A 25,712-nucleotide genomic window follows, 5' to 3' on the forward strand; every position below is an offset into this window, starting at 1 on the left:
AAATAGGATGGGAATTTGATTCCAAATTTTTTTAATTCCATTAAGAGACTACTGGGCAATCTCACACGGGCTAGTCCCTGTTAAGTTCGGGTAAGAACTTCACTGCACTGGTTCTCTGTTCCTAATGCACAAAGGCAGGCAGAGAGGCAGGGATATTATCTTTGATTGGAACAATGTGTGACAACTTTGAGCACTGCAGTGGGCAAGAATTAACATAGAGAATCTTCATCATTTTCTTCACCAAGCAAAAGATAAAGCTTAGCTTCCTTAGCTGCCTTCCTTACTGGGAACTGAGCCTGACATATTCCGGATCCAGTCGAGTCTTTCTCCTCATCATTCTGTTGATGAAATATAATTAACTCCATAAGAGCCAAAAAGAAGGTCTTGTGAAAACACCCTGTGCACAGATCCTTAGATGAAATTTCTAGGCTATTTACAGCTGTTTCAGTGGGAATTAGCCTCATAAAGATTTACCTAAGTCTAGTTTAGTATTTATCAAGAAATATCTGTAAGAGATTAAAGTCAAGCAAAATTAATGAGAAACAGTTTCTCTGAGTTTTTGGCTATGACAGAGGATGTGTAACAATTGGAATAAACTACCTACAGAAGACATGAAATCTTTTTTTAGTGACTCAGTAAAAACAGAATCTTTTTCTAGGATGTCACCTTAGTTAGCCTGACTTAGGTTCAGAACAAGTACAACTGCATGAAATTCAGTGGCACGTTTAATGCAAGAGCAGTGGAACTCATTTTATGTAATTTTATTAATCTGAAAGTTAGATGCCAAAGCTGGTTGCCTAACACTGTAGACAGTGACAAGACAGAAAGGTATCTTCAGAGGATGCGTTATGCAGCTGACTTGAAACATCATCTCTCCTCCTGATCTGCATGGGGAGAAGGGTCAAAGCTGGCCCTTGGGACATGGGTGTGTGCAAACACACCAACCAATGCCAATGCTGCAGTCCCTTTAGCTCCTTCTTTCTCCTTAATAAATCCTGCTTGCTTTGCCTGCACCTGCCTTCACTTGGTGAGCTCCAGGCAGAGAGGGAATGTTACACCAGCTTGTGGGCAGGGACAAAGATGAGCCATGCTGTAGATTCACTGGATGGAAAGACTTCATGGAAAACACTAGTATCAGAACATCTGCTTACTCCACTGGCCTTACATACCTTTGCTATCAAATAAGACTTTTTACAGGCTGTGGTTTTACCTTTTCCCTGTAAACATTTCTGTGTTCTTTGAATAGTAACTTGCAAGTCTTGTTAAGAATCAGAAAAACTCCACTCAAAGCAACAGAGTTTTTTCCTAAGTAGAAAAAGGTAGTCCCCAGAGAACTGTTGCATCCCCCCATTTATGTCTAAATAACTGCCAGAATAACATGATCCCTACTTCACATGCAAACTTGGAGACCATAAAAAATGTCCTAGGGTCTGGTTGTCTTCCTTCCACCCATCTCAGAACAGTTCCCTTTTTCACAGCCCCTTTTAAAATTAACAGTTATACAGCCATCACTATAAAAGACTGTAGAACATAATTAGTTTCCTAAAAAGGACATAATATGCTCTTAGTAAGTCTGCAGCTGTTGTTAACTAGGCTGAAATCTGCAGAGTCAAACTGAGGATTAAAATGCAGTCAAAATAATCAGGATGAGATTATTGTGAACCAGGAAGGACTAGGGCCGCCAAACTGAAGCCCACTGTCATGGTCTTGTAAAGAAAATTAGGGGAAAAATCTAGAGCAACATTGCAACCTCTTTTGCACATTCAGTTAATGTAAAAATTTTCATATGCCAAAGAAAGCAGCATAGTGGTGATGTACAACATTCCTCAATTGTGCTATAATCTAAATGAAGACATGATGATTTGCAGAAGAAATTGTTTGTGCTCATTAAAGCCAAGAACACAGTGTCATGATGCTCTTTTCATGTAATTTTCTCCTTATAGATATGCTAATGCAAACCTGAGAAGGATATTATTGGAAGTGATTGATTTATGCTAGGATGAAATAATTAATGTTTTCCATCGAAGTTACATGGGCCAGCCTGTATATTCTGTTGCCACAAAAGATCTGTCATGTTTAAGTGACTCTTTCCTCTTCCACTTAGTTTAACTGGCAACAGCTGACCATGTTGTCTCTTGACAGTTGTAATCTGTCACCTTAAACCCCAAACTCCCATAACAAATAACAGTTAAATGACGTGCAATGATTAGACATGTTTGAGTAAATAAAGCAGCCCAAATTTCCCAAGCAGCCAACAAAGATAGAGACAGACATTGTGCAAAGGCCAAGAAGAATCACAGACTTTTTTGGATTAGCTTCAAAGTCTGGCTGTAAATATGAACCCTCTAGTAAAGCTGACTTTTGAATTCAGACTTGCTGATCAGGCAAATAATAGCCTGATTTGTGCAACCTTACATGGTTTGTTACGTTGTGTTCTGATGGGGCTCCAGGATGTCCCCATTTGTCTAATCATATTTCTGAGTCATCTGAGAGAGACCTGAAGGGATCTGGTCCAGTATTCTTTGAACAGATTGATGCTTTTTAATATAAAACTCAGGAGTTGTCTAGTAAAACATCTGTTTTGAAAATGCATTTCTAAGTGATGAATCTGTATCATCTGTCTGATTTGTGACAGCCATCCGGCTCCAGGCTCTTTGGAACTTATAACATCGTGGGATGTGGAACTCAACACATTCTTAGCTATTATTTCAGCCTGTACTGAAAATTCCTCATAATGATACAAATCACTTTCTGGGAGAGCTAGGGGAGGCAGTAATGTAAAAGGAACACAGAGGGCATGTGAAGTTCCCGAGAAGTTTGAAGTTTATTTTATTTTCTTTTAATGTTATTGAATATAATTGTATTGTTTCTCTCTTGACTTTTTGACCGTTCCAGATATATGAATTTGGCACTCCTGAACACATGAACTTTAATAGTTAGAGGAGAGAAAAATCTAGTTTTAATCAGAAAAAGTTGAGAACAAGAGAAGCACCACTGCATTTGGGTGCTCTCTTGGTACCCAAAGTCATATTTTGGCTTCTCTGTTAAATACTCATTATTTCAATGTTTCTGAACATGCACTGATCCTGTTTCTTTTTAGATGCCTAAAAATGGAAATTTATGCTTGATGTATCAACACCCATATCTTAACTGCCTGGCCCCAGAACTGGTATCCAAAACCTGAAACTAAATGCCTAGGCTCCCTGTTCAGCACATGGAGAAAATTAGATACCTCAGACAAAGTGACCTGCACTAACCATCAGGGTGGTGCATGAGCGGTATTCCTTATCAGGAGGATAGGCACCCAAATCAGAATTAAGTGGGAATATGTCCACCCTCTCTGAACACAGAATCCAAAAATTGCTTAGAAGGTACTTATAGAATTAGTTGAAAGATTTTAAGAGGACTTGGTTTATTCCATATTCATTGCCAGAAGCAAGAGCTGGTAGTCTAATGATTAGAGAATTCGGGACTGGAAGACACAAATTCAATTCAAATTCAGCTTGAGAGGCCCCACATCCCTGCTTTATAAAATGATGCTGTTCCCTTCTGCTGAAGCTGCATCAAGGACATAAAAAGAAATTGAGAGATCTGGAAGGGTATAGAAAACAAGGAAGACAATGATGTAATACCTTGTTGGTTTGGACCATCAACTACAAGTTCTCCCAGTCTTGTCCTCCATCTTTGCCTTCATTGCCTGGAACCTGGAGCTGTCACCACTGTTAGAGTACATGCTCAAATTGTATTTCCATGATGAGAAGTTTTGTTGAGAATCTCTGTATTTTATTACTGGTGAACTCAGCGCCTCTTTAGTGTGGTAGAAGTTCTCTTGCCCAAGTAATGCTTTTGTGGTAAGGATTCAGTTTAGCTGCATAAAGGCCATTAGAGGATGAGTGCAGATAGCCTGTGCAGTGGGGCCACACAGACTGTGCAGCACATGTGTTGGCAGAGGCTTGGAGCTCAGAACAGAGTTGAAGTGGTGGAGGTGGTATGAGAGGTGAGAGATCCTCTTGTATAAGATCTTTCATGTGTTCACTTTTTTCCTCTCGTCTTTACTATGGGGGCAATTATTCGATCTGTAAGTGGAATATGAAGGAACAATAATTTCTATCCTCAGCATCCTCCAGCACAGAACTGCTTTCTGTGTCCAGTGGAAAACATCTCAGTCAAGGGAAGATTGCTTAGTATTTTCAAAGAATAATTCTGCAGCCAACCTAAATTCCCTGTCTGTGGATGGAAGTGGGGAAGCAGAAAAATTAGTGAGAGACATGTCTTGTGCCCTCATTCATTGCCATATATAAGCCATATATGGAAGTTTAAGTAGATTATTTTAACTCAGACTGAGAATTAAAAGCTAAAAATTTGATGCACTGCCCTTCAAGCCACATATAACAACAAAAGGAGGAAGTAGTGAACAAAATTTTCAGTTACACCAAAAAACTGTTGTTATTTGAAAAAAAAACCTAAGTAAAACCCACAACTTTGGTTGTGGCCAAAAATACTATATTATACTGGATTTGATTGTTTATGTGGAATGAAGGCTAGAAAGAAAGAGACATTTGCAAGGGACTGAACTAACTGGAGGTCTTTTGGGTGTGGGCTAGTTTTGTTTTCATTTATTTTTATTTAAAATAGTTTCAATGTTAACAAGAGGAGAACATGAGACTCTTCCTAGATGTGCTACAGTATAGGTAATGTTAGGTATATGAAGAAATAAACATCTTAAATTGATAACCATCATAATCTGTATATTGAAGTCTTCTGGAATCATGACAAAACAGCTGCCTCTATTATAAGTTAAAATAGGCAATTAAAATTAATGTAAAAATATAATATGTGAAGTGTAATAATATAATGATAGAGAGAAGGTTGTGTTGATTTTCAGAGTATTGTCTTTGGTCAGAACTATATTTGGGTGGACATATCCTCTTGCTACAAATAGTACAAATACTTTTTGACCATGCACAGAGTCACATGTACATTTTTAAGCAAATTAATAAGAACAAGTAGTTTTATGAGCTCTACTCTCAGCATTTATGTGAGCTACTCTATTGGCAGCAGTTCACGTCTTGGGATGTATTGGTCAAAGAAAGCGAGCTAATGAATTCCCAAAGCATGTATTTAAAAGGTGTTGCTTACCCTCCTGCCTTTAAAGTGTGCCAGACTGCAGCAGACACAAAGGGAACAAGTTTTAATCAAACAGCGCCAATATTGTATCAGCACTGAACTCCATGTGCAGAAGTCATAAGTTCTTGTGGTGAAAATACCACCACAGCATGCAGCTCACCATAGGGAAAGTACGTGCACTTCAGCTGGGGAGACTTCACTGGGCTACATCTAAGCAGAAGGAAAAGGATTTCCATGAGCCTGAACAATTCTCCCTAGAGGCAATGAAACAGAGTCGTTCTTGGGACTTTTTCCAGTAGCTGAACTCTTAGAACCTGCAGAACAGCAATGATCTGCCAGTCTTTAGGCTGCTAAAGGTTTTGTTCCTCCTACCCTCAGTCTAGCTCCCTGGGAGCCAGATTTGTCTCTGCATTTCAGTGTGCTCTCTGACCATGGTGCCCACATGCCTTAGAGATGCCTTGAGGGGGTCAGCAGGTCTGTGTAGGTCTGCAGAAAGCACCAGCATTCCACTGGAGCCTGGAAAACTGTCCTTCAAATTGTCAAAGATTTTCCAGCACTTCTCACATTATTTTGGTCTCAATTGTACTTGGGAAAACACTGCACTGAATATTTATTGGGAACACTTTCCTTCATTTCTGTCTGCTTTTTTGTCTCACAACTTTTAAAGAAAACAAAGGCTTCAATTCAAAAATCTATTTGTAAAACAAAAGCATGTAGAGAGAGAGAAGCTTTAATAAGTACATCGGCAGGATCTGCCACCCAGGCAACACAGGGGATGGCCATGTTTTGTCTTCTTCCCAGAACATTGCAAGCTACTGTCTCAGCAAGGAGCACAAGATCAGATTCTGCTTGTTCTAACACAAAAGGTCAATGTAGTTAGGGCTGGGCTGTCTACTGTTGGTCATTAAGCACTGACACAAATACCAAATTCTTTCTTCCCCTTCCTCTGAGCCATGACTAAGTCCTCAGCTTGAATTTCCAACCACAAGTCCTGCAGCTTCCAGTAAATACTGAATATTTAAACATACACTATTTAAAAAATGGTATGTAAAGAAATGCTGTTTCTTACAATTGGCTTGAGAATTATTTAAAACGCTGTAGGAAAGACAGCTGCTTCTATCTCAAAGGTGTTAGTACAAATAACAATCCTGGTTGCAACCAGTGTTGACCACAGTCACTGTTTTCAAGTTCTTTGCCACAAACACGTAGTTCTGTAAATGCAGGAAAATACCCTCTAGTCTTTTATAGTCTCCATTCCTGTATTCCAGTATTTCCAGGAGCCTAATGAAGGGTTGAGGCGAGTTGATAGCTGTGGTCACAACCCAAGCTTATTAACCCAAGCCAAGCATTAATCCACAGGAAGTACACTCCTCTCGTGTTCTTGTTGCTGATATAAGCTGAAAATGAAATAAGCCATGTATAGTAGGTGAAAGGCTTTATTTTTCCATTAGTGCTGTGTTTCCTTTATAGGAGGTTTCAAGAGAGTTAATGCCTTTACTGTACCTTAGCCAATCCGTCTGAATGTCTAATGTCTACTTCTTCAGTAATATAACCTATTCTGCTCTCTCCATTACAGATTACTTTTATAAATCATATAATCATATCCAGAATCCTGCATAATAAGAATTGCTTAAGATTGAAAAGATAAAGCTTTTTCAGATTTTTTTTTCTGAATGCACAGCAACAGAAACATGCTGAGATTTTGTGTGAGGAGGAATCTAGTGCTGAAGTATAAAATATGAAGAATGGTTTGAGTCTGGAAATGGAAAATAATTAAGGTGATAAGGAAAAATCATTTTTTTTGAATATCACTCCATAGATGATCAGCATCATGAAAGTGTATAAAACTTACTTACCAAGTCTGATTTTTCTTTCCAAACTCTATTCATAAAAAAGGTAGCTCCCTTTCATTTGATGCTGTGCTAGACAGCTTATGTGACCATCTCTGTGTAGTTGTTTGAGACAGATGTTTTAGTATTGCTCTTTCCCAGTGTAAGCACCAATGAGAGGTTGAATTTTCTGATAATAACTATTCAGCTGCTCTCAATATTTTAAAAGAACAAAATTATGGCATAGCCAAATGAGTTCCAGAAGGCAATAAATGTGCTGGCTTTTTATCACCAGTAAACCCTCACATATTTGCAGAGAAAATTAGCTTTTAGAAAGGAGAACAGACAAGGCAAATACCAGAACTACAGCCCTGGAGCTCAGGAGAGCACCTTTTACAGGGATCTGCTTGGAAGAAGTCCATGGGAGATGATCCCAGAAAAAAGAGAGTTCCAGAAGAACTACTGATTCTTCAGGATCAGAATCACCTCCTTTAAGCTCAAGAACTGTCCATCCTGACAAATGGGAGTTTTACCATCCTGGTACAACTCAGACATACAAAGATAGTAATAGGTTAAAGATTGCACTCAATCATCTTTTCCAATCTTTATGATTCTATGGTTCTATGAAACACGAAAGAGGTGGAAGCAGAGTCAATTGACCCAGTGCAGGAGCTGGATAAGGAATATAGAGAGGGTCTGAGAATGCAGGGACAGAGTTAGTAGAAAGTAGAAGCCCACCAGGACCTGAGCCTAGCAAGGGACTTAAAGGGTATTAAGGAGGCTTTTATATCAGCAGCCAAAAGAAGACTAAGGAAAATATGGGTCTTCTACTGAATGGGACATGGAAAAGGCTGAGTTACTCAATGCCTCCACAGTTTTGTCTTTACTGGTAAAACCTGCATACAGTAATCCAAGGCCTCTGCAACCAGAGAGGAAACTTGCAGCTATCAACATTTATCTTCAGAGGAGGGATATCAGGATAGGGGAACATTTAAACAAATTGGACATACAAAAGTCCAGGGAACCTGATGAATACAAGTCCTGCAGGAGGGGCAACAACAATGTGAGACCTTTCTCAATTATCTTTGAAAGCTCATGCTGATTGGGGGGGAGTTCTTGAAAACTGCAAGAACGCAAATGGTAACACCTGTCTTCAAGGAGGATTCAGAGAACTATAGGTCAGTCAATCTTATTTCAACCCCTGAGAAGAGAAGGTGGTGGAGAAACAAATGTGGAAGCCATTTGCAAACATCTCAAGGACAGGAAGATCATTGGAAGCTGTCAGCCTGAATTTACAAAAGGGATATCATGCTTACTAACCTGATAGCCTGATAATTTGCAGATTGTAGTGAAGTGGAAGGAGTCATTGATATACCAGTTCTTTGTACTGCCCTTCAGAGGAACCTCAACAGGCTGGAGAAGCGAGTTGGCAGGAATTTCATAGTGTGACAAAGGGAAATGCAAAGTCCTGTACCACAGGAGGAATAATCCTATGCACCAGTACAGGCTAGGAACCAACCAGCTGGAAGGCAGGATTCTAGCAAAGGATGCTGGAGTTCTGCTGGACATGAAGTTGAACATGAGCCCACTGTGTGTACCCTAGCAGAAAAGAAAGTCAACAACCTCTTGGGCTGCATGAGGAAGAGCATTTGGCAGCAGGCAAAGGGAATTGAATCTTCCTCAGTACTCAGCACTGATGAAACAGATCTGGAGTTCAGTCCTGGGCTCCCTGAGAAAAGTGAGACATGAACATATTGGAGCAAGTCCAGCTAAGAGCCACAATGATGGTTAAGGGCTTGCACATTTGATATAGCAGGAGAGGCTGAGAGAGATGGGAATGTTCAGTCTGGAGAAGAGGAAGCTTAGGAGGGATCTCATCAGTGTGTATAAACATCTGCTAGGAGGGAGTAAAGAAAACACTGCAGGGTCTTCTCAATATCCAGGAACAGGGAAGAAGCACAAATTTAAATAAAGGAAAATCCATTTAAACATAAGAAAAAAACCTTTTTTACTTTGAAGGTAGTAAAAAACTGGAATAGGTTGCTTCTTGAGATTGTGGAGTTTCCTTTCTTGCAGATACTCAAACCCTAAATGGACATGGTCCTGAGCATACTGCTCTACTTGACTCTACTGTGCCTGTGGTTGGAGCAAACAAACTCCAAATATGCTCTCCAACCACAGCAGTTCTGTGAAAACTTTGATTTGGGCCATAGTCATTCAAATGCATCCAGGTTGGCTCCCAGGTTTATGTTATGTTTATTTCAGGTCATTTTCACAAACAAACCTTTCTCCGTCACTGAAGGAAAGAAATAGTAGCCCAAATTATCAAGGGGTCTTCTTACCTCAGTCTTTGCTCAACAAAACAGCTGAAAGAGGAAAAGCAGTTCTTTGAGAGGGTTTATGCCTTTGATGCAACAGGAAACTACAGGGAAAAACTGAGGAAAAGATTTTGAACAATCACACGGGAACCAAATCTTGTCAATGGAGCAGAACTCCTAAATGTGTGAGAAATAGAAGGAAGGAGAAAGTTTTGCAGATGTTCCAAATATGCTGGACTGTAAGAAGCTGATGACAAAAGGAAAGACTGCTTTACTTACAAGGATATGTTTTTCTGTAAATCATCAATCAAACATTGTGTTGAAATCTGATCATCATATTTCATAAAGGATTAAGACAGTAGCAAAAATGGGATGGTATAATAATAATAATAATAATATAGAAAAAGGATATAACAGTCATAACTCCTAGCCCTCTGGATTCCATTGACCGTATTAACCCTTAACCATCTAGCAGTCTTCAGAGAATATCGAAGTACTTTCAAAGGAGATCCATATCACTACACCAAATTTACATGGGAAGGGATATACAAAATGAGTTGCATGTAGTGTCACCCATAAAATCAGTTGCATGTTTTGTGTGCACCTCTTTGGGTTTGTTGAAATGCTTAATGACAGCTATATAAATATTTTATGAGGTGGCCAGTTAAACAATGGCTGCTATACATCTCTCACATTGACACAACTTAGTAAGCAAGCAAGGTGAGTGGGATTTTTGAACTCTTCTGCAATAGGAAATCAATCCCATTCGAAGTGTACCTGGTCTAGGTGACTCTGCCTTAGCAGAGGAGTTGGATTAGTTGATCTCTAGAGGGCCCTTCCAACCCAAACTATTCTGTGATTCTGACTAATTGAAGTTCAAAGATGCTTGTTCCTGCTATTGTTCTTTGGTGGGAAGGCACAGCCATTCCTTTGATATTATCAGGAAGCTCTACCAACCTGGTCCCAACATAGGCCTGTAAATGTTCTCAATATACCCATGTTGGTTGTTGAGCTTGGTGAGCAGAGGTGAGAGTTTAAAACATAGACACCCCATAAACTTCACTCATGCTTCTAACTCACCTGTTTCAGAGAGAAGTATGAGAAACAACTGTATGTGTCTTTCTGCATATCTAACCCTTCTTCCCCATTTTGAACATGGGCCTTTGTATTGCAGCTTTATGATATTTATCTATCTCATGGACACATACAGGTCTCAGAATTCCTGCACTCTTCACCAACAGAAACCATCTTTGACTTAGAAAATCAGTGCTCTGGGGTTTTTTTGTCTGCTTATTTTTCATAATGCTTTTAAATATAGATATGGGTTTTAATAATTTATTTTTTTCTATAATTTCAGAGAAAGAATGCTCTCTACAGTCTTTCTTCCAATGTTTCCTTCGAAGTTAAGAGCATGCCATATAAAGTGCAACCAGAAAAGCTCCCTGAGGGAAGCATAGCAGTAAGTAACTGAAAATTATATCTTTGTATGAACCATGTGTATTTGGTCACTCTAATCACAGCTATGAAAGTTTTTATAGATTAAAATATTGAGATTAATCTTTCCTGTGTTTCTAGTGTAAATTCCTGAAGGAATTACTACCTAAAGGAAATAATTTCATTACTTTCTGTGGAAGTTGATGATACATGATTCTAATTACATTTTTAAATAATTTCTTGTTGCACTAATGTGCAGACAGCTTTATTGCTATTAGGATGGATTTTTCACCCAAAAGAAAACAGAACCATAAAAGCAAGAATTTAGTTACTTTGTTTGGGGCAAAAGATAATCTGGAGGAAATTTTTATGCAAAATCCAAAATCGTGTTTTCTGTCAGGTTTAGAGATCTCACTCTTCTCCCAGTCAGCAGTTCTCTTACACAAGCTTATGTATTGTCTACAGCAGCTTCTCTCTTATCTGTATTAAGCTTCTTTGTTACCCTGATTTTCAGGAAGGTTTGTATGCCTTTCTAGGGTTTCCACCTCATAGCACATCAAGTGCAAGATACAAATTTACTTGGTAATCCTTACAGAAGTGAGAGATAGATAGATAGATAGATAGATAGACAGATAGATGCTAAAATACTTGCCTTATTTGCAGACTGAAATCTGTATGGCCCTGGAGTACTATGTGAAAAATTAATTTTGGAGGCATAAATTTAATTGTTTGCTGGTGCTGAAGCATTGGGTTTGGGGAGCACTTTAAAATAATTTGTTTCTCATGGTGTCTAATATGTGTAAAATTCACGCTATTTTATCATTACTGATAGAAATAAGTAAAATATGAGTCCAAAAATTTATTCTAGTATAAGAGTAATCTGAAATTTTAAGGCTTAATGTTCTCATTATTATAATGACTCATCAGTTACAGTCCTTTTAAAATATAAGCTCAGTTCAAGCTTTGCCAAGTTGAACTGTGGTGAAAATACATCTTATCAGTCTATTGAGACGCAGTAGTAGGGGCAGAATATTTTCTTACCTAGAAAACCAACAGAATAATACACTTTGTAGCTTACTTTGAGTATATTTCAGAGGATACAGGCTATAAAGTTTGGTTTTGTACATGCACAGATTTAATGGTTGATTGATACTTGCTCTGGGAAGACACAAGGTAAAATCTTGGTTCTGTGTGCACAGTGACGCCAACCTCCCTCATCAGTAGAGCTATGATTTCACTAGAGAGGATTGGTGCTTAATGCAGTATTCATCCAGAAAGGTTCAAAGGCACCAAGCTGACAGATATACTGGGGCTCTTTTTATTTTCTTGCAGCATGTGTTCCATACCAGAAACACATGTGCAGAATTCTGTTGATAGTGGGGCCTTCATCTGGACTGAAGTGCTTTACCCCAGGTGATAGCCTGCTGTTCTCAACAAGTGTCAGATGATCTACCAAATGCTCAGATAATTCTCTTACTCCAGCCAGTATAATGCTTGTTATTTGCAGCAGATGATTTACAGCAAAATGCCTATAATGGCAACTGTAAAATGTTGAAAAATGATAACGCTTTTATGTCATTTCATATCTGGACATGGCAGTGGATACTTGCCAGCTCTACAGCTTGATGTGTTATATGCACCAGTTCTTTGATGTTCCACTTGCAAGAAGAAATATTTCCTTGAAGTTGGGCAAAGCTTAATATTTTTGCTCCTTCTGAAAAAGATCACTAGTTGTGTTTTAAAATCTTCTGAAGATTTACTTCAATGTTTATGGTTTTCTTTCAGACAATGAAAGGGTGGAAGTGGAAGAAAGATTTAAATAATTTTTAATTAATTTTCAAAAGTATATATCTCATAATCAGCTAACACTTTAAAGTTTATATAGAGAAGATAATACATTTAAAAGAACAGAGCATATGTCCTTCATTTAATTCATATAGTGCTGGATTCCAATTATGCAGGCTGATATTTACATTTAGTTTTAATGGCATGAATAATTCCATGCACATAAGTAACCTACAGAGTCATGTGGTCATATTTGCAGCACTGAGGACTTTATTTCCATCATCATGGAATATAGGTCTTGAACACGTGGGTCTTGTACAGAGAGTTATGATACAAAGGTGAAACATTATGTAAATGCAAGAAAATCTAGATCTTCTATAGTAAAACATTAGAGTGAAAATGCATCAAACAGAAAATCAGTGTGGATGTTAAACCAGAATCCACTGACATCTATAATAGTATTTCCATTAATTTTGGTAGTCTTAGAATTGCAACCATATCTTATACAAGTGGTTGGATTTCCTTGCTAACAGCTGTATCATTCAAGAGAAAATTTTCAATTTTTTGTTACAAGTATTATTGTGGTAAATAATACTGTCTTACTCAGTGAATTTCATGTGCAACATTAAAGTACTTTTTATTGCAAGAAGTACAAAGTTAGAATAAGCAGCAATTTGCTCTATTTTAATTTAGGATTCTTGAGCCAGTTTGGGAGTGTAATAAAATATGATTGCTTTTCTTAAATGTTTGATAGGATTTTCACTGTGGATGCCTTTAGTATAAACTGTTTGACCAGTGTCCTACAGTGAGTAAAACTGGTTGCAGACTAAGGCCTATAACTTTGTTTACTTATTACAAGATGATAGCACTTTCATTTTAGATAAGCTTATATTCCTCATGAAATATATTTGCATAAACATTTGTAAAATGTAAACATAAATGTGACTTCAAGCTCAAGGGAGCTTTTACATTCTATTTTGAGCATTTTTTGAGAACATATAAGAACATCATGCTGTAAAGGTATGGATGAGGACATGTAGGAGTACAAAAGAATTCCTGTATCTCAGCCTCTATAAGCAAAATTGCTGAAGACTAAAGGAAGGTCATCATGGGCAGCAAAAGTAGCAACACTAGAATAATAATTAATTTAGCTACTGTTTCTTAAAGTAGCAGAATAAATTATGGAGAAGTTGATTTATTTTTTCAAAGTGTGTCTTTCAGAGACCCAGGGAGAAAAAAATAACTTTGTGAGAATCCCACTAGCATGCACTGAATTCTGACCACAGATGCTGGAAGTTTGCACCAGTAAAACCTAATTCCCATCTCTACACATGGAACTGTTGGTGAACCAGCAGCTTTCTACATGTGCTTCTCTCTGCTTTGTGCTCCCTTCGAGAGGAATCAAAGACTATTTTGAAGACACACTGAGTAACACCAATATCAGAAGCAAAATCCAAACTGTACAAAATACAGTGGGGAAAAAACCTAATAATTATCTTTTCTACCTAGAATGTGCTTAACTGGCACATTTTAAAAAGGAAAATAAAACCCTCCCCAGCAGACCACTTTCATAAGCAACAAGTGACTTTCATGGAACCACAAGAGGGGTTACGAAGTTAAGACTGTCAGACAGCATCTGTGCTAAGACCAGCATGGATTTTATTTCCAATAGCACAAAGGCTCTGTCTGTAACTCTTGGGTTGATTTCACCCTCATCTCAGTGCTTGAGGCAGATGGCATTCTTTGGCACCCTTTGCACACAAAAGGTGTGAGACATTCAGCAGTGTCAGAAGTCAATGGCTCCTCTCAAGTCTGTGAGCTGTGCTTTTCACCCACCTGACAGAGAAGCAAGCACTATGTTCAATGCTCCACATAAAGTCTTGTCCTGAACTGAGAGGAAAGCCAAGACACATCTAAAGTACAGTGTCAACATGCAACACTTGTGTAAAAATTCCACTTCTTATTGGCCACCTTAGTTGGAAACATTCCCTGGCTCTGATCCTGCAGTGCTAAACCTACCACATGGAGAAGAACAGAAATCCAAGCTGAAAATACAAACTTGTCTTAAATCAAAATCATCTGTAAAACTGTTGTGGACAGCATGGGGTGAAGAAGGGACAGTCCTCTGTAAAAATGGTGAAACAAGGCAGACAAAACTGAAGGAATGTTTTGTTTCTTTCTTCCCCTCCAGCTTCTCTCTCAGCTCTGTGGGTGTTCAGGACTTGCAGTGTCAAACTGTTCAGCAGCAGTTGCATTAGTTGCCTTGCAAGTCTTTGTGTAGAGTATAAAGGGTGGCAGCCCGGGGGCATTATATCCTACTGGTAATGCACACAGGCAGGAGTGAGACTGATGCCTACAAATAATCCCCTGCTCAGGAAATAAATCTCAAGTACTTAGCACAACCATCCCCTCGCTTTTAAAACCTAAGACAAAGAAGGATTCATGGAAAAAAGTGTGTGGGTGCAACAGGATGGTTTCAAGATTTTAGCAGGCAAATGTCATTAGCTTTGGCTGCACTCAGGCTAAAAGAGAAGAGAGATGTGCCAGCTTTGCAGCAGCATTCTGCTTAATACAGGATAGACTAATTTCTGCTGTCTGTTTTGCTCATTGCTGATAATCTAAGGATTATAAACACGATACCCTGCTCTTCTAGAAGATTACAATTCCTTGTTTATGTTTCAACATTTGTCAAGCTCCAGCTGAGCTACTGAAAGTAAACCACAAGTTCACTTGACTGTCTGTAAAGGCAGAATGACAGGAGGAAGGGAGAAAAGGTTCTGAACCTAGGCAGCACAAGCAAGGCTGAGTGCTGCTATACCACTCATCATTATTTAGCATCCTCAGGAAGATCCACATGTCCTTATCTGGATCCATGCTGATAGGTGCTCTGTAGATACCAGAAGAAGAGCTAGCTGGTCTTATTGTTTTCGTAGCCTAAGAGGAAAGAAAACACAACAGACAAATACAACAAACATCTAGGAAGTGGCACATAAAAGAAGGCATGGAAAGGCAACATGGGTAGTTACATTTGCATACACTGCTATCAGCTTTATCCAAAATTTATCTACCATCCCTAATGAAATAGTCTGTTTCCACTGATTGCAGGAGGATCTCAAACATGCTTTGAGGTCTGGATTGACCCTACCTAATTTTGAACAGTGAACTGGCACACATTAAGAGTCTAGCTGTTGCTCTGCTCCTGTGCAATCATATGTAGCCCTATGAGCCATTCAGACCCAAACACCAGGCAGCAGCTTACTTCACCACTGTCTGAGAGCACCTGTGGTGCTGAAGTAGTTACCTTAGATTGGATTAAAGTGGACTTGGTGCCCAAGGAACTGAATCCTTGAGAGGCCTCCTAGACACAGACACTAGACAGGAGTAAGGGAATAAGGTCGGTATTTATTTGAAAGGCCTTCAAAGGTACCCCCTGGGGAGCCAGAGGCTACTGCCAAGGTGGACTCCAAGATGGACAACAGGTCACAAGTTCTTCACACTTTTATAGGTTTGGTTCATTTGCATATCAGGATTAATTCTCCAATTAAAGCTTCTGTTTAATGATGTCATTTCCCTCCGTTTGCCCCCCTTTAGAGGCTTTTCAGTTTATACTTTTTGGGCCTAGGACAGTCTGGGTGTCCTTGGAAAGCAGGCCCAGAGAGGCTTTGTTATGTCTACCTAGCACAACAGAGCAGAAATTAACAGGCTACAAGAAACTTCAGTTACACACTAAGCAGTACAGAATTTGAAAAATGTAAAAATTAAAACCTAAGGCATCAAACCAGATGTGGTTCAGTCAAATACTGTCTGAAGAAATGTGTAAACCAAAAGTTCTTGCTACAGTAGTACCTGCCCACTCAGATAATTTCCATATTCAGGATGTACCATTTCAGTAGATTGTTGTCATGGTTTAGGAATGGTACTCCCCAGTTTAGTTCTCCCACTGTGACTCTCCAAATCACGCACCGCTTGCTGTCTTCCCTGCTTTCCTGTCCCTCTCACCCTGCAACAGGATTGGAGATAAGAACTGAAGGTAAAAAATGTAAAGATCATGAGTTGAGATAAGAAAAATTTACAGAAAACAGCAATGAGATAAGAAAATTAACAGTAACAGCAACAATACTAATGACAGAGGGTACAAGAAAGGAAAGATTGTCAGGGAAACTCCCTGACAATAAACAATACTGACAGCTCCCTCTGCCATGCTTACTCACCTGGGAGGAACTTTGGAAGAGACTCCCTTCCCCTGTCCCTAGCAATAGTGTGAAGTGGTATAGAATAACCTTCAGGTCCTGGCCATGCCCCCTCCAGGCTACTCCAGAAATTAATCCTTTCCTGGAACCAGGGTGACCGTCCATCTATCACGCCACCCATACCTGGCCAGCAGCTTGTCAAAATCTTTTTCTTGTTTTACTAATGTTCTACAATCCACCCTAAAGCAGCAATGCTGACTCCCATTTCCTCTTGTATTTATCTCAGTCACATTATGCCAGCTAGGAATTTGGCAGAAGCTATCAGTAGCAGAAATGGCAAAATAAAGTCTTTCCATGCAAATAGGTCTTCCCTGAGATTTGATCTTGCTGTATAATGGGGTCAGTCATTTTGTTAAACTTGAGACAACAGAAAGCACTGCTTGCCTTTTATTTTTGCTGCTGTTTTCCAAATATTTTTTAAGATGGTTTTGTAAGTGGTCTTTCACATTAGTGCTCCAGTTTCACAGCAACATGCTCAGGTAAGTGATAATGTTAAGAATAGAAACTGTAGTGAAGCTCAAATCTTAGATGATTAAGATATGCAATCTGTATGTTGACGGTGTCAAGTCCTTTCCAAAAAATAACTAAAATTTGTAACTTCCTGTGCATAGTACCTCAGAGTTTGCCAACAGAGGTGAATGAGTTGAGGTTTTTTGAATCAATCTGGTTTTGCTGTCTTGGGGCCCATGAATTTTCATCAGCACTTCCCAACTCTTGTGCTGTATGTGATCAGGCTTGCTTCAGGGCAGCGTCCATGATTTTCAAGCAGTAGAAGGGAGATGCTTTCTCCCTTCGACAGCTGAGCTCATTGTTTTCTACAGGCTTCAAGCAGCCCCTTGTAACTGCATCCTTTCTGTTTTCCCTGGTCAGTTAACCTTTTATTTGAATTCATCTTTTTCCTTAACTGGCTTTCTCAGGAAGAATCTCTGCAGACAGTTCAGATGACCCTTCTCTCATTTGCTCTGCCCTTGCATTTTAATGCCACTCTGAGACACAAGCAGAGCCATTCAAAAACATTTTATCCTCACTAAATGAGCTCTGTTCTAGCTGAATCTAATGATGCAGAGAGACTATGAAATTTTGCAGTGGTTAAGAAGCAACCCAAAGAGGAGGCTGGCAAAGGAAATGGTATTCCTGCACTGGCATGGTTGATCACTTGATCATACCATCAGTATATCTGTTGGGACATAAGGGTGAGATTTCATGGGTTGTTTTATTAATACTTTTTGCCTTAAAATAATTTTTTCTTGCTTTAATTAGCTCTCATATTTATTCTTTGTAGATGTTATCTTTTTGAAATATTTTAGACTTACGACTAGTTAGAGCTGCTCCAAAGATGTATATTAGCTGTGTTTGTTAGATCAGCAATGGTATGGCCAGAACTGCAAGTACTTCATCTTCAGAGCCAACATTAAAGTGCAGACACCAGGTCTGCGCAGTGTCTTGGAATTTTCTGTGTAACTCTCAGTGGAAGCTTTGGTAGAAAGCAAGTAGCACCCTACACAGAAAGTTTGTCCCTACATTTTGTTTCCTGGTGAGGGATGCTATAAAAATATGTGCTTCAGAAGAGCTCACCAGACTGCCATCTCTGTAAGCACTGTGTCAGAGTAGGGAGCAGTTGGCTGCACAGATGAAGTAAGTGAAAAGGACTATTCAAAAGTGTCTTCCAGTTAAGCCTGACAGTAGCTGGAAGACAGATCTACTGGTGCTTTCAGAATGAAAAGCCTATGAAAGAATGCTGATAATAAGAAAAAGTGAGAGAGGAAAGGATTGGATGTGGCAGAAAGGATAAAATTACTAAATTTGCCACCTTCAGGGAGAAAAGTGAGAGGCATGGGAATGGAAACAGTTTTGAGCTGAACTACAGAGTTGTGTCCATTCTTAAAATGTAGGCTGCTGTTCCTTCAATGAACAAATTAGAAATTAGTATTGTGTTAAATTTCTAGTGCATCAATCACTAAGGTAGTAGCAGAAAAAAAAAACATAGAAAATTACAATGAGTGCAGCTCAGGGACTGGGAAATAGTCAAGAAACTTATTAAAAAGAGTAGATTTCCTAGCTGTACCTTGAGCGCAGAAGAGGAATATCATTTGAGAGTTTGTGTCATCAGTTTCTTTGCAAACTGATTTCATCATGTCATAAAGCAAATAACTCCCATCTGTCACATACTTATCCTGTGTAAGGGAGACTAGGAGTAGATGAGAGGGGTCCAAGAGAAAACCCAAGAGAGAAATCACTTCCTAGGCTAACAACAAAGAGAAAAGTTTGAGAAAATGAACTAAAACTGAAGGGATATAATTGTGTCAGAAGAGCTAAGGAAAGCTCAAAATCATTCCTTCCCGGTTGGGAGCAGCAGGGACAGAGCAAATATTCAGTGAGAATGATGAGGAGTCTTCCAAGCAGAGTCTGAGAGCATATAATAAATTTGGTACAAGGTACAGAAAGGAGAATGAGGAGGAGAAAGTGGATGTCCCCAAAAGGAGAAATGCAGAAGGGTTATTACTACTCTTTGTCCACATGAAGGTCTAAAGAGAGAGGTTTGCCAACTCAATTAAAACTTTTGATAACTGATGTTAACATCTGTTGCTTTGTAGAGCCTCAGACAAGGAAAGAGCACATTTCATGCTTGTTTCCCATTTAGGCAATAGTCTGTATGCTTGGCTTCTTTTAATGAAGATAATATCTTACTGTGCATTAGGCATTATCACAAGGACAATACACACTGCTTGAGTTTCATTTTTTGACTGCTTAGCTGAAATGCAAATCATTGGAAAAATATATATGGGTATGTCAGCAGAAATTAAAATAAGAAAAATGTAGCTGGTATCTACTGTGGTTTGAATTAAGAGTTTGGGCCAAAGTCAACCATTGTTTCGGAGCAATTCAGTGCCGTTCAGTGTAGTGGCCTAAGCTGCACCAGCATTCATGTGAGCAGAACTTTGTTCCTTGAATGTTCTTGAAGCATCTGCACAGAAGGGCATTATTTTGCCACTCTGTATTGTGGGGAAATTATTTGTATGTCTGATACACAAAACTTTCATATATGTGTGAATTCCATTTCTAATAATTATCGTGAACAAGTGGAAAGGAAATTACAGTAAATGAAGCCAACATGGGTGAATTTTGGTCAATGTGAATTTCTAATCTGCAAAATGCTGTTAAAGTCGATGTTTCTAGTCTCGGTATTCTACTGCCAGATTTGCTTTACTTGCTTCATTTTTGTTCATTAAATGTATTCCTTTCATTGCAGATCAGAACATCTGTCATTTGGTCCACCCCAAATGTCTCCTTTGAGATCCCTTTATGGGTTATAATACTAGCCATACTTCTTGGACTACTAGTACTAGCTCTGCTGACACTAGCTTTATGGAAGGTATGTTGCATTATTTCTGTTACCGTTGCCTTAAAAAAAACCCTGGAAGATACCAACAGATAAAAAGAGAGGCTAGAATTTTGTGATCTTTAACAGTTTGGAGCAAAAGCAACAGTACACGTGTCTTTTTTGTTTTGGCCTTTCTGATATATTAGTGTCAGTGACCTTTATGCAGGGAACTTGTTTTCAAAGTCCTCCTTTATTATTGAAGTCCAGTTATAAATGGGCATACAGAGTTTGGCTCTGTTTCCCAAGACCTATGATCCTCTATTTCAGGATGTTTAGGTTCAAAAAGAAGTTACTCTAACTTTGTTTTCTCTGAATAATTCAGGAATTTCCAGTTTTTGTCAGCATGGAACAACACTACCAGTTCTGAGAATTAATTTTTAGAAGATTTCCTTTTATATTAATATATCATATATTTTGGTTTTTAAAATTTTCTATTTTTGTGTTGGTTGTTACACTCCCTTCAGAAGTTTTAAGACAAGTTTCCAGTAACTGCTATATTACAGGGAGCCAGTGTAGCTTTTGTCCATCCTCTCAGTTCACATTAAAAATAAGATTGAAGTAATTCCTGAAGCTAGGATATGGCTCATCTGTCTTTAGCTGCCTAAAGGTTATGGTTAGGTGTACAGCCTATGCTAACTGCCCAACTTCACCTAGTAAGGTAATAACAGCAGCAAAAAGCTATGTCTAAACATGAAGGAGGAGAGAAATTACCTTTTGGTAATTACCTTTTAGTGGTACATTCCTTTGACCACTTGTGAACTTTCAACCTTTCAACTAAAAGAGTGACTTTTAGGCAGTTTAAGTAAGGTGAGAGAAATCTAATCTTTAGTGATCTTTAGACTGGGTCACAATACTGTCCTGTGGATGTTTCCCAACACATAATTCACCTCTCTTATTATTACTGCTTGTCAGTCTAAATCTCTTTTCTGAATGAGCGCCTCGCTGAACTGAGATGAGCAGATTTCTCATTCTCATCAGTCCATATCACCATTCAGACCAACTTTACATCTCCTGCAAAGACATGCCATATAATTTGGATTTTTAAAGCTCTGCTTTGGAACTCAATGCCTTGCGTCTAAAACTTTCAAAGGGGATGATTTGGATAGAAATAAAATACCTTCACAATCTATCAGCCTGCCATACATTGTGTCTGACATTTCAGGTTGCCTGAGTGAAGAATCAAACTGCAGCTGAGTGTTCCTGTGGTTGTCTTACCATGATGTCTTTGTTTCTGTTGATTGTTTTCTGCAGTGTGGCTTCTTTGACAGAGCTAGACCTCCTCAAGATGACATGGCTGACAGGCAACAGCTGACAAATAACAAGACTACTGATGCATAAAGGAAGAGAGTTACAGTTCAAGTCAGAATCCTGCCTGAGACTAGAAACACAATGAGGATTAAATGAAAGATTCCTTCCAACAGTCTTCCTTTGTACCAGGAAGTGACATTGTATCAATCTGATCTATGCAATGTTCTGAGAACATGCCACATGATGGCCATCCTTGCCAAAGAAAGCAACTTTATCACTACCTTATAAACATATTCACCACTGAACAGAATGTTTATCCCATATTCCAGTCAGTCTTCGTTTCAGCAGATGCTTTTGAGCACATGTGGTATACTGAGATGCTTCCAGAACAAGTCCAAATCTCTCAAGGAGAGAATGCCTTCATTGCTGTATTATCTAGAAGATGAACCAGGACAAAACTTCTGAATGCTACTGTATCATGCAGAATACCTTTGAAACCTCCCTAAGAACTTTTATGAAATTATGGCTCAGGGAGACAGGCAATATATCAGTACTGTGAAAGTACTTCTGCAACATAAAGGTAGTCTATAAATAACTTTATAGATGGGGCACAATTATTTATTTTTCCACCTTTTTGGAATAAGTATCTGATATAATAATCAACATAGATTTTGAGAGAAGAAAGGAAAAAAGAATAGAAATAGTGTACTTACTTTGCATGTAAATAGAAGAGTAAACCCATTGTACACCCAGAACACAACTTCCTTGGCTGAAAGGTGTTTTGCAAAGCAGAAGATTATGGAACACTTTACAGGATGAGACATATGATAAGCAAGTACACATTGTATCTCTTTCAGCCCAGAGCTGGCAGTATCACACCCAGTTAACTAAATCCATGCACCGTATAGAGCAGGGATGAGTTACCCTGTCCTTGCTTTGCTGAGGGCTGGCAGCTGTACACTGACACAGGATACAGTCATTTCTGAAACACTGTTTTAAATTATCACAGCCACACTGGTGATATTGAAAAGGCTTGGGGGGTTTGAGCTGGGGTAAATTTTCTTGGCCATTCCCTGTTACTTCATTGAAATTGCCTCTTAAAATGGAACAGCTACTGCCATAATTGTTCACCTAAAGAAATCTTTGTCTTTTTCATTTTTCAAACTACAAGCTGGCAGCATCCTAAAAGTAATGCTTTTGGCAAAGCTTAGGGATTAATAAAATTATTTTTTAAGCAAAGTCTTGCAGGAAAGGGTAGCAGGATTTATATTTATGCAGAAAAATAGGATGCCAGCCAGCCAAGCATTAACAAAAAGAAGAAAAGAGATTTTGAGGTAAAGAATAAAAATACACACTTAGTATTTATTATTTTTTTCTGGGTTTAGGATTCTGAAGAAGGGATGATTCTTTCCCTTCTATCAGCAAATGGTCTTTATCCCAGCAGGGACTGTAAGGCCTGATCTGTGCAAATTTGTACCTGAAAGCTTGAGTCTTTCAGTGCTGTCTGTGAGTGTGAAATTAACTATATTGTGTAAACGTCAGGAGGGCTTGTTCATTTTATGAAACATACACACCACTTGCCTTCTCCTGAGTTCCTTTTCTTGCCAATCCATCTCAGCTTCTCAACTGGTAAATGGCCTCGTCCATTCTGCCACTTTTTGGCTCCTTTTAAACAACTGCCCTTCTGCTTCCTAATACTTCAAGATAGGAGTAGTCATGAGACATTGTCAGTTCTGTCAGTCTGACATGAGATTTTACAGTTCTATCATTTCTTTCAGACTGACCTGGGAAATCCAAGCAGGAGCTGTGTTCCATCTTCATATCTAAGGCAAATTAGCAAGAAGACCTTTATGGAGTCTTTAGTTTATCAGATGCAGCGTGCCTGGGTCACAGGACTTCCTTAGAGGAGGAGACACGTGCCTCTGAACACAAAGATGAAGCACCTGTGTGCTTCACACAAGCGAGCACCTCTGTTTCCTAGAGATGGGGAGGCCTGACATCTTCCCAGTCACCCAGAAAACTATTAACAGACTCCTTACCCCAAATGGTTTTGAGCTGCTCCCTTGTAGATTAGAGACAACAGCTGATAAATTCCACCACAAAGCACACCTGTCCCATATTTGCACACCTCTGTATCCCAGGCAAAATCATCCTTCCATGAAAAATAAAGTGAGCTTCCAGCTTTTGTAAATATTTAATTGTTGTGTGTAGCAGCTTCAGAAATAATATCAGCAGCTCATTGTAATCACATCATCTGCACAACTCTGATGAAATGGCACCATAAGGAGATACTGAACATAGGACTTCTGTATGTGCAATACTTTGTATTTCTTATATACCTGAAGCATGTTTACACTGGCATTTGTGGTTATTTTTTAAATTTTTGAACATACTGATAATGATTACAATAAAGAAAAAAAAGGAATAGGGGAAAAAAAAGGAAAACAAACACAGCACTGTTCAGTATTTCTTGCAATGTGTTTTCAATCCTACATTGTTCTGAGGATGGGACTAGGTGACCTAATAAGTTCTTTGCAGTTGTAACTTCTACAGTTCACTTTTGAGCAATTACTCTCCATTTTAATGATGGGCAAAACATGTTCAGATACTAAATTTAAACAAAAAAGAACCTCAGTGACTGTTGGGCCTGGCTGAAATCCATTGGCTGCAGCTGTGTAATGTCACTGGAAACCAAATTAGAGGCACATGATCTGACAAACAGTTACTTTGAGCAATGCTTTGTTTTATATTTCTACATCCTTGTAGATTAAACTTCCCCCATGGAAATGCCTGGAGTTGTGTGTTGTCAAGGACTGTAGTCTATTCCCAGCATTTGTGGATAGTTTTGGCTGCAAATTGCAAACAGCTTTGTGAAGATTTCTGGGTTTAGTGCTTTCCAAGTGTGTTTATTCCCTGGGGAGATTGCATCCTGGATGTGGACACTAGCAGGCAGTTGACATAATCTTTCCCCCCAGTATATTAGTAATGTGCTGCATGATAACCTCTGCCATATCCTGAACTGAATGATGACTGAACTTTTGTTTCAGTGATGTCAGCTTTATAATGAGTTACTAAACGCAGCTTTCTGTAAAAGTAATTTGGCCTTATGCTTCCCAATGTATGTGGCGAGCTGCTAATTGCAGAGAATGTGGGAGTAGGCCAGAGAGCAGGAAAAACAGAAGATTACTTAAAAAATCAGTCTTTTAAAACTATATTGCTATGACCACCACAGCAATCTAGTAAACAGAGAGACATTCATCTTTTATTTCATATGCTTCTTGCTGAATTTGAGAAAGGCTGTCCAGTTATTTTATCCATGCACCAGACTGTATCATATTTTCTGTTTCATGAAGATCTCAGAATTTACATAACAGGGATCAGTATACTTGAATATGTTTTCCCTTGCGGATTTAGTCTTTAAAGATATTTAGCAAATACAATTTTAATTTTACCACAGGTTAATTTTTTTCTTGTCATCATTCTGTAACTCACTTTGAGTTTTTGCTGTTTTTCACAGCTTTTACAGGTTTCCCACATTAGACAGCTCTTGAAAACAGCACTGATTTTCTCTACATTTTAGCTGTGAACTTTCCATCCATTAGCATGAAGGATCTTCTGGTAGGCATAGCTTACATTAACTAAAAAGCCTTTTGGGAACCAACAAAACACCTAAAGATACGGAGGGGAAAGAAAGCCCCAGCCAGCCATAGCCTATGGTATTCCACTCCATTGCAGCAAGCTTTTTTTTTCATTAAATACCATCTGACACACTGCCTTTAGGAATTGTTTATGAGTGAGTGTTTTATTTATGATTGTTGGCAAAGATCCATATTAAAATGTAGTGTAATGGCAGTGCCTTTTAACAATAAAAAGTCTTCAACTCAGCTTGTGCAGGCACCATGATGTGACACAGCAGGAATGCTTTTAATATGGAAGGACTGTTCTTGTTTTGCCTGTGTGTTGTATTGGAGAGGCACTTAGCTATTCAAGATGCTACCCTACTGTACACAGTGATTTTTAGCAAAGAAGAATGGAAGTAATTGTTCAACTCACTTTTCAGATGGTTTCATTTGTTTTCAACATGTTATTCTACTTAACCAATGCACTACATTTCATTTGGTTGTATATTGTTCTTTGTTTCAGTGAGGGTTTGTAAAGCAGACTTCAGGAACTGTTTTCAAAACTGGACTGCATCAGACAGTATTGCTTTTCCAGAGGCCACTCAGGATAACAGCAGCAGAGCAGAATTCAGGATGCTGTGTGAAATGGTCAGTGCATTACAGGGGCTAGCTTACTTTTCAGCAGTTTACCCAAGTTCATATTCAGAGTCATATTTTAA

General features: G+C 38.8%; 1 protein-coding gene across 1 annotated transcript in view; it reads left to right on the forward strand.

Annotated features, from left to right (window-relative positions):
- The window catches only part of ITGA8 (integrin subunit alpha 8), a 113,819-nt gene extending 88,562 nt beyond the window's left edge, over window positions 1–25,257 (forward strand). Inside the window, exons 28-30 of the mRNA XM_069006741.1 lie at window positions 10,632–10,733; window positions 19,994–20,116; window positions 21,377–25,257. Of these exons, the coding sequence (XP_068862842.1) occupies window positions 10,632–10,733; window positions 19,994–20,116; window positions 21,377–21,463 (312 nt within the window). The 3' untranslated portion in view covers window positions 21,464–25,257. The remainder of the gene's footprint in view (window positions 1–10,631; window positions 10,734–19,993; window positions 20,117–21,376) is intronic.
- Window positions 25,258–25,712: the final 455 nt, after the last annotated feature.

The sequence above is a fragment of the Aphelocoma coerulescens genome, chromosome 2, assembly GCF_041296385.1.
Source record: "Aphelocoma coerulescens isolate FSJ_1873_10779 chromosome 2, UR_Acoe_1.0, whole genome shotgun sequence".
Lineage (NCBI taxonomy): Eukaryota > Metazoa > Chordata > Aves > Passeriformes > Corvidae > Aphelocoma > Aphelocoma coerulescens.